The sequence below is a fragment of the Heterobasidion irregulare genome (genome assembly GCF_000320585.1).
Source record: "Heterobasidion irregulare TC 32-1 unplaced genomic scaffold scaffold_03, whole genome shotgun sequence".
Classification (NCBI taxonomy): Eukaryota; Fungi; Basidiomycota; class Agaricomycetes; order Russulales; family Bondarzewiaceae; genus Heterobasidion; species Heterobasidion irregulare.
This window is the reverse complement of record NW_009258199.1, coordinates 2,845,252-2,858,336: the sequence shown is the minus strand read 5'-3', so window position 1 is coordinate 2,858,336 and position 13,085 is coordinate 2,845,252. Positions and strand designations below refer to the sequence as shown.

Genomic DNA, 13,085 nt, shown 5'->3' with positions numbered 1-13,085 from the left:
TTCATTCTATCCCTATTCCATGAGTATTCTTCAACAAGCACCACGGACCTCTGCGATTAACTTGGGCAAATATCTTCTGATTCTTGTGCAGACAATGCTCATCGTCGTCGAACAACAATCTACGAGACGCGCCAGACTGTTATCTCTTTAGCGACAATATTTTGAACTAAAGCGGGAAACGATCAGTGTTTGATATCAAGCCGCGATGTCTAGGTATTTATATTTCGTTGTCTACTCACCACGATCTTCTGAAATATCAACGCCCTTTTTCTTTGTGATGATCTTTTAACGACGCAGGTCGATTGTTGTCATATGCCGCGCAATTTGACCAACAGCAATTATGTGAAGACAGTGGAAGATGGAAGAACAACACGACAATTATTGATTAGGGATGATCACGTACCTATATGCCCTTTGTCTATCTCGCGACAGACCTATGTCAAGGCTACAGTTGAGCAAACATTATGAAGATTATGGCAACGGTCAGAATCTAGATGAACAGCCAGCATCAGTACTACAGCAGACGCCTTGATACCGAACAGGTTCGATGTTCTTCATCAAGCGCCCAGCCTTACCGACGCTGAGAAGCATCAAGCCGGGCTATCCGTCCTGACGACTCGATGAGTTTATAAGCTATACTCATCGACTGACTATTCTCGTTTCCTCCTTTCGCTTCAGGCTGGCCCTCTTGTTTTTGACCTTTCGACTTTTGCCTTGTATATCGTTCAACAAACTATGGCTCAAGAAATAACCGTTTCGCAGTTCTTGAGCCAAATCGGCATCATCATCATGGTCATGAGTATTCAGATTATATGCGTAATCTTCTTCTGGGGTGAATCTTCTCCTCTCGGCTTTTTCTAGCATGGCAGGAGCTCACGCACAGCTGCTTTAGGCATCTTTGCATTTCTAGCTGTTTTTGTGGCGTATATCCTTATGTGAGCGATCAAACTTTGCCCACAGTGTGAGACTGACTTGACTGATACCACTCAAGGGGAAAGGGTCTGAAGTCTAGAGTCAACCTGGTCATGCTGATCGCCACGATAATCATGTTCACATCCGCGAGTGCGGGTGTGGCGCTCAGCATCTTTTCGTTTATGGCCACTATCCAAGGCGTGCTGATCGACCAGTCGTCGCCCAATCTCGGTTATCGATTCAACGCGGCGGAGAAGATCACGTCGAGCTTTGGCTTTGAATTGTTAAATTTGATTGGCTCATTCCTCAACGTGCGTTCGCTTCGTCTACAAAAAACGCAGACTAAGGAATATTGATAATCGTGTCTTCAAGTTCATGCTTAGCGACATTATCGTGGTCTGGAGGGCTTGGACACTGTCTAGCGAGAACAGGAAGATGATGGTGGGCCCATTGCTCGTCCTCTTCGGATCTCTTGGTAAATCATTCAAATGAACCATTGTTAAAACACCTTCGAGCGTTTACAACTTCAGCAACCGCCATTGCGAGTATAGGAATCAACACCAGAGTCTTCTTGATAAGAAACGTAGAGCTGTCCCGTGTCGCGGCTGAACTGCAGTACGCATCATGGGTATTATCGCTCATCACCAACCTCGCGACGACGTCAGTTATTGGCTATAAAGCATGGTGTGTCATTGTTTTTTCATTTGGTTAATTGCCTCGCAATTGAGAAATTCAATTTGAATTAATTATAGGCAGCATAGGCGGTTCATCAAGGAAAACCTCGGTCAAGGCAACTCGAGGACAAGGGTCGAGAAGATCATGGCGCTTCTAGTCGAGTCTGGAGCATTCTATTGCATCTTCTGGGTAAGTGCAGCTTTTTGTAGCAAAAAAAACCTAAAAATCATTATGGCATTCTCTCCCACAGATTATCCTCCTCGTTAACAGGTTCATCCGCATCGTCCCCTTAAATAACATAGGGGAGCTAATTCTACCTATTTCGCTTCAATTAGCCGTGAGTGCCTGCATTAAGCATCCAGGGACGAACTAAACACAGGAACATGCGCACAGGGAATTTACCCCACCGTTATTCTCGTCCTCGTCAGCCTCGAAAAAACGATTTGGGACTCGCGCGGCAGCGTCGTGGGATCTATTGATGGTAATAATACACACATGGAATTCGCCCCTGGTCCGGGCATCGTCTCAAAAACTACGGCGAGCCGACATCAGATCAGTGTCATCCAACTAGACACTGACATGCAGACAGTCGATTTTGAGAGAGACGACTATAGGGACTCGATCAAATCTTCAGTGTAAATTGTCTCTAGCAGGGCAATGTAGTCCCGCATCTGTATGTATAAGTATTGTTGATGCGAAAACGCATTGAAACAGCACTATAACCTTTCCTGCTGTCAGAGACCCTAATCGCGGCTGCCCTAGGGGTTCCCCTTGAAGGACAGACTGTAGAAAGGGGCTTATTGGACAAAAACGTAATAGTTGCATGACAGTTACCTTTTCGAGCTTCACGTAATATTTCTATCAAAAACCCCAAAGTGATGTCTCTGTCTGCTCTCCTGCTTTATGGTCCATGCCTTGGTCAATCTGGTGCCAGGGTCCAATTACTGCATATCCTCTAATAAAACATGGTGGCCCCTCAGAAGTCATGTCTTCACTAAACTCGTGTGTGAGTAGCGTCGATTACGGTCAGGTTTCTCGTATTTTTCTCACTAGGCCTCTTTGATGCTTCCTTCTATCCTTATTTCATGAATGCTCTTCACTGAGCACTACGGACCTCCGTAATCAACATGAGTGAATTATTTTTTGGAGCTCTGTGCACTGAAACGAGTTCGTCGTCATCGAGCGGCGATCTACCACTCCTGACCGTCGTCTCTTTAGCGACAATATCTGAAGTCAAAGCAGGAAAATTATCATTGTATGCTATCAATCTAGAAATTTTCAGTGCTCATCATCTACTCCCGACCGTCTTCTGGAAGATCAGTGTATGTTCTGTCTGTTCTAATCGGTCGCATCGCAGGTCAATCGCAGACATATACGGCGCTACCCGACTGACAGCAACGATGTGAAGATATTGAAAGTCAGCATACCAGCACGAAACGGATAGCTAAGCATGAACACATAGCTATATGCCTTCTTGTTTATCTCATGGTAGATTTATGTCAAGGCTGCCGGGGGAAAAACACTTTCAAAACGTATGGCAACGGTCAGAATCTGTTTTTGCCGGTCAGAATCAGTAATCCAGCATATGTCTTGATCCGAAACAGGCATGATCTTCTTCACCGAGTGCTCAACTTTGCCGGCACCGATGAGCCACTAGTCGGGCTGGGCTGATGGACGATTCCTTTAAAAGGAATCCTCATCGAATTGATATTCTCGTTTGTTTCTTCCTCTCCAAGCTGGCCTTCCTGTTTTTGACCTTTTGACGTTCTTGATTTCTTCTCATGACTGGTATAACCGCTCCACAGTTTTATAACGAGGTCGGCATCTTCATCTTGGTCAACAATGTTTAGCTTCTATGCGAGATCATATTCTGGGGTAGATATTCTGCTTTCAGATTTCTCCAAAATCCCAGAAGCTCACGTGCACCTGCTTTAGGTATTTTTGCAGTTTTAGCTGTTTTTGTGACGTCTATTCTCCTGTAGGTGATCGAACTGTTTACACACAGGGGAACTAACACACCCGAGCCCACTCAAGACGAAAGGGTCTGAAGTCGAGATTCAACCTAGTTATGCTGATTGCCACAATCGCTATGTTCTCATCCGCGAGCATGAGTCTAGCACTCGATATCTTCTCCGATATGATCGTTATCCGAGGTGCGCTGATTGACCAGTCGTTGCTCAATCTCGATTCTCGACAGAAGGAGGTGGCGGATATTCTGTCGAGCGTTGATCCCACGGTTATATCTACGATCAACGCAGTCATCAATGTGCGTTCACCTCTTGTGCCTAAAGTATAAGGATATTCAAAAATCGCGTATTAAAGTTCATGCTTAGTGATATGCTCATGGTCTGGAGGGCTTAGACACTGTGTAACGAGAACAGGATGATGATGGTGGGCCCATACTTGCCCTCCTCGGATCTATTGGTTAGTCGTCCGACTTGATGGTCTTCAAAACCAATTTCGAGCGTCTACTGTTCCAGCAACCATGATCGCGAGCGTAGGAATGGAGCTGAAATCTGTATTTACACACAATCCACAATTGTCGCTGGTCGCGGGAACACTGCAGTACGCATCATGGGCTCTATCGCTTGTCACCAACCTCGCTACGACGTCGCTCATCGGGTAGTACAAAGCATGGTCCGTCATTATCTATTAATTCCATCAATGCATCTGAGGAATTTGATATGATTATATTACAGGCAGCATCGACAGTGCATCAAAGAGAAGCTCGGTCAAGGCAACTCGAAGACAAGGGTCGCGAAGATCATGGCGCTTCTCGTCGAGTCTGGAGGACTTTATTGTAACTTTTGGGTAAGTGCAGTTTTTGCCTCTGAGATATTCGCTACGACTAACTTTGGCATTCTCTCTCACAGACCATTCCCCTCTTCACCAAATTTATAATCTTCAGTATATTTGGCTCTCTCCACGACGTGGCGAATCTCATCCTGTCCATCACTGTCCAATTAGCCGCGGGTCCCTGCATCAAGCATCCAGTGATATACTAAATACAGGGATATTCGCACAGGGAATCTACCCTACCGGTGTCCTCGTCCTCGTCAGCCTGGAAAAAACGATGTGGGACTCGCGTGACAGCGTCGTGGGATACATTGACGGCAATACTACACACTTGGAATTCGCCCCTGGTCCTGGCATCGTCTCAAAAAATACCGCGAGTCGACATCAGATCGGTACCATCCAGCTAGACACAGAGATGCAGGCAGTCGAGTTTGATCGAGACGCCTATATGGACTCGATTGAATCTGAAGTGTGAACTCTCTAGCAGAGTCATGTGGTCTGTGCGGGTCTGCGCACCTGTTGATTTTTCATCTGTATAAATTCGACAACGCGTGAAAGCAGCACTATGATCCTCTCTACTATTAGAGATCCTGATCGTTACCACTGCGCACAAGCTTGTGCTATAGAAAATGACAGATGCTCTATTCAAGTCATTGTTTTGCTACTGATTCTCTCGCCTTTATAATTTCCTCCGCAAATCCCAAACGCTACAGTAAGTCGGAGTTTCAATTATCTCCAAAGCTGTCTTTGGACGGCGCGGTCTCGGGCCAGAAAATCCTCTGCTATCATCACATAACCTCCTCGAATCCGTCTACGAAATACCAGGATATCACCATGGCTCCGCGTGCGAACAAGAGACAACAACGCGAGCAAGAGGAGCTGATGATCCTGAGTGGCTCTACTGCAGCGGAGGAGTCATCGGGAGAAGATGTCCTCGTGCAGCCGAAGAGTGCATTTGCAGCAGTGAGTCTCCCGATTTACTGAGTCGACATGAGGAAGGTTTAGGCTGCATCTATGTCGCCGTACGTCGGCGCTCACGACATGAAGACGTTCAGCTTGTTCAGCTTGATCCGAATCGAACCTCTCTTTCTAAATCTTCGCCCAGCTCATGGCCGCGGATGACATAGATAAGGATTCTGGAGAAGGTCATAAAGCAAAGGCGAAGAAGGTAGGTGAGCTGCACATGTCAATTCTCTGGAGAAGTCTTAACTGATGTACGGTTTGCAGCCTAAAAAGAAGAAGAAAGGCACGTCGAACTCCACGCCTGCCAAAACGCCCGTCGAGAAGCAGGAGTCATCACCTGCGCTATCTCCGTCTCCGTCTACCCCGACATCGGGCCCCTCAAAGCAGGAGCGGAAAGCTTTGAAGAAACAGAAAGCCAAAGAGCGGAAAGATGGTCGAGACGAAATTGATCGGGCGCTGGAAGAACTTTCGATCAAGTCAGTCCTTCCCTCCACCGTCTGTAACTAACATGTAACGTGTCTCGTCATCACTCAGATATCCCGATCTCAAAAGCGTGCCTTCGAAGTCTACCACAACTCTCACAAGCCAACCGTCTCAGGCGTTCAATGACCTTCTGACAGTGACCCTTTCTAATCTTGATCCTGATGTCGAAATGCGCAAGTTCTTTGGTGCGAAAGCTATGCACGCAGCGAGAAACTCTTCAGCACCAACAACGTCTAACGCTCGCCGACAGCCAGCATCGCGTTCAAACCTTGTCCGCCCTCAAGCCAACTGGGGGCCGGCAAAGTTGCGTGAGGGACTCACCATTCGACCACTCTCGGACGAAGAGCTCAAGAACAAGTTGGGCGGAAATTCCTGGTCAGACGTCCCTGAGCGTTGGTGGACAGTAGAGTACAGCAAGAGGTACAAGGGTGTGACAATGACATTCATGCGAACCGTACTGTCTGGCGGTAAGCGTTCTGATATATCTAATATCAATTCTACCAACTGATCCTCGTGCCCTGCCTGTCAGACCCTGAAGGGTTTTTTAGTATCCTTCGACAAGTGCCGTGGCATGCAGACACCCTTTTGCAGCTTGCGGAGCTGTATAGTCATCGCGAAGGTACTTATTTTTATGGTGTTTGTCCTCGGACATTTGACACCAGACGCCACTCTTTTACCCCAGAATATAGCCAGGCTGCCGACTTCATTGACCGTGCCTTGTTTGCGTACGAACGTGCCTTTGTCGGAGCCTTCAACTTCACCAACGGCGCGAACAGGCTAGATTATGACCATGTCGAAAACAGACCATTTTTTCTGGCTCTTCACCGACAAGTAATGTAATTGGCGGGGTTATTTCACCGATTCAAGCTTTATTCTGATACTTCATCAGTGATCTTGAACGGCGAGGGTTATTCCAGACCGCTTTCGAGTTTTGCCGCCTTCTTTACTCGTTAGATCCGTGGACAGACCCTCACGGCGCGCTACTGCATCTCGATCACCTGGCTGTCAAGGCCGGCAAGGGTCGATGGTTACTTGATATGTATGATCTCATCAATTCTCAAACATCTAGACAAGATCATGCCCTTCGCGGGCGGGTGTGTGTAACTGCTTTGCCCGGCTGGGCGTATGCAAGGGCATTAGCGCTACGTTCCGGATCTCGTAGCAATGAATCACAGGTGCGGACGTTGACCGGGCGGTCCTCCAAGCCTGACTGATGATGGTCTCAGCAGCAGGAGAGCACAGAAGCCCTGAAACAGGCCATAGTTGCCTTTCCCTCCATTGTCCCTCTCTTAGCAGACAAGGCGGAAATTCTCCTACCCTCTGACATCAGAAGTCAGGGCGCATTCAGGATATTCACCAAGGGGCTGTACGTCTTTCCACATATCTCACTCATCAACTTTGGTTTGACCTGGTTTCAGATTTTCTTCGACCGAAGAATCTTTCCTTCATCTTCTTTCTCACGTCTACGTTCAGCGATCTGCGTCGCTATGGAAGGTCGCCGACATCGGTGCCTGGTTTGCGCAAACTGTCCAAGAGGTCGTGAATAAAGGCACTCTTCCTGGGTCTTGCATGAGTGCACCTGGTTATGAGCGTTTCAGTGTTCTTGTCAAGGCGAAGAATTTTCCCACCTCGGTCGCCCGACACGTCACGGTCCTCGGCGCTCCGGCACAGCGTCTGCTGTCATATCTGCCCGAATCGATCACTGGCGGCAACAACTTGGCTTGCGATCCGGTTCCGCCGGTGACGAGGGTCAATGAGTACGACGACGCCTTTTTCCAGGGCGCGGAAGACGCCTTGTCGGGGACGATGAGCCGACGTCGTCAGCAGCGTATGTTAGAACAGCTCATTCCGGATGCAGGTTTCAGGCAGCAATTACAGGCACGTTTGTGTTCACTGATGTAGATATCTGCGGTTGATTGACATAGTGCGCTGCTTTCTGATCTAGGCTCTTTTCGAAGGGGATCCTTTCCTCCTACAACAGTTTCCTAGAGGGCTTATTCAGTTTGCACAAGCCGCTAATGGCATGCCTGATGAAATGCTCGAGGGGATTCTCATGGGGTTCGCTTTGCAGCGTGATAGGGTCAATGGTGATGAGATGCCCGGAGGGATGCCTGAGACGGAACTGGTGTTTGTGAATAATCCAGCAGAAGCGGACATGGAAGATGGGGAAGACCTTGCCGTGAATGAGGAGCGGGAGAATGTTGATGTTGATCATCACGATCGGGATGGGAGCGAGGATGAGGAAGAGGACGGGGACGGGGATGAGGAAGAAGAAGCTGTTGTGAGTTGTCATCTCTTCTTCGTCAGAGTGCATTCCCACTCAAAGCCTGTCCCAGCCTTTGCCGACCCGTGTCTTGCGAAACATCATGTCCCGCTTCTTTGGATCGTCGAGCAGTGCAGGTGATGCTCAAGACACATCAGAAGATGAAGATGATGTCCAGCCACCCCGTGATGGTGCGGGTGTCGATTGAACATCAATGTTGTATGTACCTTGAGCTAGACGGAAGTAGGATGTCTTGATTTTGTATCACTGCCATGTCGAACTCGACGTGCATTTCGATTTTTAGGTCCCAGGGCTCGATACAGATCAGACAGGCGGACATGTCAGACCGCTCAGAGAAGAGCTCAATGCCTCCGTTCAAGAGAAACTGTTCGGCTCTCATACAGGTACATTGAACTGGAGCATCCAATATCGTTCAACATCAAAGTTTCAATTGAAGGAACCATCTACGCTCCCTGACCTCCAGAGCCAATTTCGTTCCGAGCTCATGTGCCTTGGATATGCAGGCTCAACACAGGCCGTGACATCGCTCCGAGGTGCCACGGCATGATTTCATTATTACCAAGAAATCAGGACGGGAACTTGCGGTGCTCAAGGACAGGACTCAGGTGGGCGAGGTGATGTGAAGTGATATCTCCGCGACAGCAGTAACCTCGACTGTGGCCACTGAGCGCTGAGCTCTCGACTTGGGAATTGGAACGCTCACTTGCCATCAAAATGTTCCTGTTTCTTATAATACCTGCCCAGCCTCGTTCAAGTCTATATGGGCTGCATTTGCGCGCTCGGATCCAGGATATCCTCAGATTTGTTGACGCTGGTAAACGACTGGAGCCGGCTACTAGACGCCGCAAAATGAATTGCCTCAGATCAAGCGCGCATTCGATCAATATGATACCTCTCACAACCTGGACCTTGTGGAACCTTGAGGTTTCAGCGATTCAGCCCGACAAAACCCGAAACAGTGTTGTATCTTTCCCTCTATTCCAGTCAGGCTGATTGAGTGGATATTTCGGGTTTGAAGCGAATTTATGTGCTGTGGCGTATTGTAATCGTCTGTGATACCAAGGTATTTCCCTGTATCTTGACGGACGACTTATAAGTTGAGTGGTCGAGATATCAGAGTATTGGAGAGATAGAATGGACTCTTCTTGGACGAAATCGATTCATGAGAGTGAAGATGCTCAAAGTCAGGTTAAGCTCAATTCCTTCCTAAGCCCCACATTTCCATTGAGATAGTATGATAGCCATTCGGAATGTGCAAATTGGTGGCCTTAGATACTGGCAACCCGAGAGGCTTGAACGCTGTTGAGTCGGGGCCCGTGGCCCACTTGCCATATTCGGACAACAGCGACGTCGGAGCTAAAATATTGGTGGCGTCAGCCACAGCGTCTGTCCTTTTCACTGCCATCACCGCCGTATGGTGCCCAGGCTGTTTCTAACGTTCTGCTCTAGGCGCCGTTCTTGCACATCCCAAATGCATGTTGCGGCTTACGAAGGTGAAAAATCCTGCGGCCTCGAACTTGTAGCCTCGCAGATCCTTTCTAGCAGGTAGCATTTCCTTATTCTATCCCAACAGTGAGTGTCACCTGCTGAGCGCTAAACGTAAACACGCACAAATTGGAGTCTAGGTGGAAATGGAGCGTTTTAGCTAGGAACATAGCCTTTGTAGCTCTCGGCAATGTTCGCCGTGCCATTGACTCATACAATCTCAAACTGTCTACCTTAGGCTAGTTGCTGTCCGGACGTTGTGAGTGCGTATCAGGATCCCTCCCCACAGCAAAATGTTTTAATTATGAATTTGTTTCGCATCATAGATGCGTCCTGTCAATATCGAAGGCCCTCGTGAATCTCCGAATTGGTGAAATAATGGACAGCTCATCCATTGGAGGTGACCACTGACGTGGAAGCTTTCTAACTCAGGATCTTCGACAAACTAGTCTGACGCCGCGGAGGACGGAATAAGCCCCAATCAATCCTTCATTATACACGAGGGCACTTAATTCCCACACTTTCTCGCAAATTTCGAGGGGTATGTTTTCATTTTATCTGAGCGGACGCCACACAAAGCATTCTCTGTGTGACTCCTACCCCTTTCCTATCATGGACGAGCTCGCAGACTTGAAACAGCTGAGCGCTCGGCATCTGTCATTGCGCCGTCTGTGCCTGTCCGTCATGCAGTCCGGAAGTATAGCCTACACTCGGACTCGCGAATGTGCCTCTTGTTTCCTATGTTACATGTCAGAAATCCTGGAACACGTATAAATACCCCACAGGCATTGGCGGATTTCTTCAGACTACAATTGGGTTCTCTCTATACCTCTAGGCTACAATGCTAGGCCTCTACCAGGTCATTCCTCTCGCGGCCTTGTTGCCCACGGTTGCGCTCGCTTCAATTGGCCCTGTTGCCGATTTGCACATCGTCAACAAGAACATATCCCCCGACGGCTTCAGTCGCGAGTCAGTAGTCGCTCATTGTCTCGTATAACCCATACCTGTCACTCATATTCCTGTAAACAGCACCGTCCTCGCAGGCGGCACATTTCCCGGCCCTTTGATCACAGCGAACCGAGGCCAATCATTCAGCATTAATGTCTTCGATGACTTGACAGATAGCACCATGGACGTTGCTACCTCTATCGTATGTAGCCTTCTCTTTACACATATCAGCGTGCGGGCTGACATGTCTTCGTTCCATGGCAGCATTGGCATGGCCTCTTCCAGCACACCACCAACTGGGCCGATGGTCCTGCCTTCGTTAATCAATGCCCAATCATTCCTGGAAACAGCTTCCGTTATACCTTCAGCTCAGCGCAACAATATGGGACGTATTGGTACCACTCCCACCTGTCTGCTCAATACTGTGACGGTCTGAGAGGTCCTTTGGTCATCTACGATCCCCTTGACCCCTATAAGTATCTATATGACGTTGATGATGGTATGTGGCATTCCCACACCCTCAACGATGCTGTCAGTTGCTGATACTCGTGCCCTTTCAGAGAGTACTGTCATTACTCTTGCAGATTGGTATCATTACGTTTCCACCAACCCTCCCGCCGGACCTCCGTGAGCATTCCCTTTTCGCTTACCGGGAATCTTCGTCTGACCATGTGACCAACAGTTCACCGAGCTCTACTTTGATCAATGGCCTGGGCCGCTATCAAGGAGGTCCCAACTCCACTTTGGCAGTTGTTGGAGTGACGCAAGGGAAAAGGTACGGATATACCGCTCTCATTCTTACAACGCAGCGCTGACTAGAAATCTTCTCTGATTCCTTAGATACCGCTTCCGACTCGTCTCTATGTCCTGCGACTCTAATTTCGTGTTTTCCATCGATCAACATAAGATGACCATCATCGAAGTGGATGGCAACAATGTTAACCCCTTGATCGTTGACTCCGTGCAAGTCTTCGCGGGTCAGTTATAGCCGATGTGCATATCAATCATTGAAAGGCTGAACATTTGTTGTTAGGTCAACGTTACTCCATCGTCGTAAATGCAAACCAGAAAGTAGACAATTACTGGATTCGCGCAGCGCCCAACACGGTACCCCCGGGTTTCGATAATGCCCGCAACTCAGCTATTTTCCGTTACAAAGGAGCACCCACTGTTGATCCTACGACGCCTTTAGTCGCAAGTACACAGCCTATGGTCGAGACCAATCTCCATGTAAGTAGCGCTCAAACAATCTGTCAGCAGGCTGATTGAACGCTCGTCATTAACAGGCTAGGGAGAATCCCAGTGCAGTACGTATCATAAGTCACACATGCGTTCTGTCCTTGTGTTGACCTCTATTGCTTAACAGCCTGGAAAACCCGTACCTGGAGGTGCCGATATTAACTACACCCTTGACGTCACATTCGTGCGTATCGAATTTGCGATCTACCTGCTATGACGCTGACCGCCAATATTTTCAGAACGGCACCGCTGGGTTATTCGAAGTCAACGGCACATCATTTTCCCCACCCACCGTGCCTGTTTTACTGCAAATTCTCAGTGGGGCTAAGAAAGTAACAGACTTGCTCCCCAAAGGCAGCATTTATGAACTAGCCCCATACAAGAGCGTTGAGCTTGTGATTCCGGGGGGCGCGATCGGCGGTGGCGTAAGTCTTCTTTTATATCCGTCTTACGTCCTCGTTCTCTAACTCCACTGTTCCCTTTTCGCAGCACCCTGTTCATCTTCATGGAGTACGTCCCTTCATAATCAGTGTAAAAGGAAGGTCGCTGATAGATTCTCTCAGCACTCGTTCTCTGTGGTTCGCAGTGCCGGAAACAGTTCCTATAACTATGCCAATCCCGTCCGTCGCGATGTCGTCAACATTGGCACGTCTTCCAGCGATCAGACGACCATCCGCTTCTACACCGACAACCCAGGGCCTTGGTTCCTCCACTGCCACATCGACTGGCATCTTACCGCGTACGTCCTCACCCGCCATGGCCCATATGTATCTATTTGTTCCTGATACATTTCATTTTCGGCATTTCAGCGGATTTGCTGCCGTCTTTGCTGAAGACATCCAAGACACGCCTCTCGTCAACCCAACTCCTGGTTTGTCTTCCTTGTTTACACTTTCTGTTTCTTTGCTTGACATAATATGTCACAGCTGCCTGGAAGGACCTTTGCCCCGACTATAATAATGCCAATGCACAGGTCAAGGTTAATACGCTACCTAAGAAGCTTCAAAACCCTTGATTATTGTACTTGGGGTATCAAACATTGCCTGAAGAATGCATATGCACCCATCTCAGTTTCTCCTTTATGGGCTCAAGTCGCCTTCCTCTCATCTTTATTTGCATCCATACTTATAATCACCTGCACTGTTACTTTACGATCTTGGAAACCTGCCTCATCGGACGCTGTATTTATTCTGCTGCCATTATTATATACTGGGCGTCGCGCGATGATTGCTTTCTAAGTCATTGTGGAAGAGGGCATATTGCATGGAATGCATTCAATATCAAGGACACCCGATGTACG

The 13,085-nt window shown here is 48.3% G+C and overlaps 5 protein-coding genes across 5 annotated transcripts; 4 read left to right on the top strand and 1 right to left on the bottom strand.

Moving 5' to 3' along the window:
- Nucleotides 1-735: 735 nt before the first annotated feature.
- HETIRDRAFT_116887 (uncharacterized protein) lies at nucleotides 736-2,226 on the top strand (the record flags this gene model as incomplete). The annotated part of the gene is made up of 8 exons (XM_009546071.1): nucleotides 736-816; nucleotides 862-935; nucleotides 992-1,223; nucleotides 1,285-1,387; nucleotides 1,443-1,596; nucleotides 1,665-1,776; nucleotides 1,838-1,924; nucleotides 1,981-2,226. The coding sequence occupies 8 exons, from the start codon at nucleotides 736-738 to the stop codon at nucleotides 2,224-2,226; spliced, it is 1,089 nt and encodes a 362-aa protein (XP_009544366.1).
- A 1,371-nt stretch (nucleotides 2,227-3,597) lies between these two features.
- On the bottom strand, nucleotides 3,598-3,849 carry HETIRDRAFT_313126 (uncharacterized protein; the record flags this gene model as incomplete). Its single annotated transcript, XM_009546070.1, has 1 exon — nucleotides 3,598-3,849. One exon carries the CDS (start codon nucleotides 3,847-3,849, stop codon nucleotides 3,598-3,600), a length of 252 nt encoding a protein of 83 aa, XP_009544365.1.
- Nucleotides 3,850-4,072: 223 nt separating this feature from the next.
- On the top strand, nucleotides 4,073-4,858 carry HETIRDRAFT_425964 (uncharacterized protein; the record flags this gene model as incomplete). Its single annotated transcript, XM_009546069.1, has 3 exons — nucleotides 4,073-4,152; nucleotides 4,287-4,398; nucleotides 4,613-4,858. 3 exons carry the CDS (start codon nucleotides 4,073-4,075, stop codon nucleotides 4,856-4,858), a joined length of 438 nt encoding a protein of 145 aa, XP_009544364.1.
- A 633-nt stretch (nucleotides 4,859-5,491) lies between these two features.
- On the top strand, nucleotides 5,492-8,300 carry HETIRDRAFT_313295 (uncharacterized protein; the record flags this gene model as incomplete). Its single annotated transcript, XM_009546068.1, has 10 exons — nucleotides 5,492-5,551; nucleotides 5,611-5,822; nucleotides 5,881-6,296; nucleotides 6,359-6,448; nucleotides 6,512-6,665; nucleotides 6,719-7,004; nucleotides 7,056-7,195; nucleotides 7,248-7,717; nucleotides 7,788-8,110; nucleotides 8,166-8,300. 10 exons carry the CDS (start codon nucleotides 5,492-5,494, stop codon nucleotides 8,298-8,300), a joined length of 2,286 nt encoding a protein of 761 aa, XP_009544363.1.
- Nucleotides 8,301-10,419: 2,119 nt separating this feature from the next.
- On the top strand, nucleotides 10,420-13,026 carry lcc2 (laccse sensu stricto). Its single transcript, XM_009544882.1, has 14 exons — nucleotides 10,420-10,567; nucleotides 10,628-10,748; nucleotides 10,811-11,045; nucleotides 11,107-11,173; nucleotides 11,229-11,321; nucleotides 11,387-11,523; nucleotides 11,580-11,776; nucleotides 11,833-11,853; nucleotides 11,913-11,969; nucleotides 12,025-12,210; nucleotides 12,275-12,295; nucleotides 12,349-12,524; nucleotides 12,595-12,656; nucleotides 12,712-13,026. Exons 1-14 carry the CDS (start codon nucleotides 10,440-10,442, stop codon nucleotides 12,798-12,800), a joined length of 1,590 nt encoding a protein of 529 aa, XP_009543177.1. The 5' UTR covers nucleotides 10,420-10,439; the 3' UTR covers nucleotides 12,801-13,026.
- The last annotated feature ends 59 nt before the right edge of the window (nucleotides 13,027-13,085 follow it).

Excerpts from the sequence above, each read along its gene's own strand:
- lcc2 (XM_009544882.1), top strand. The coding sequence starts at position 10,440 with ATGCTAGGCCTCTACCAGGTCATTCCTCTCGCGGCCTTGTTGCCCACG. Across the intron at positions 11,046-11,106 it reads TCTATATGACGTTGATGATG|AGAGTACTGTCATTACTCTT; the intron begins GTATGTGGCATT and ends GTGCCCTTTCAG. Across the intron at positions 11,524-11,579 it reads CTCCGTGCAAGTCTTCGCGG|GTCAACGTTACTCCATCGTC; the intron begins GTCAGTTATAGC and ends ATTTGTTGTTAG.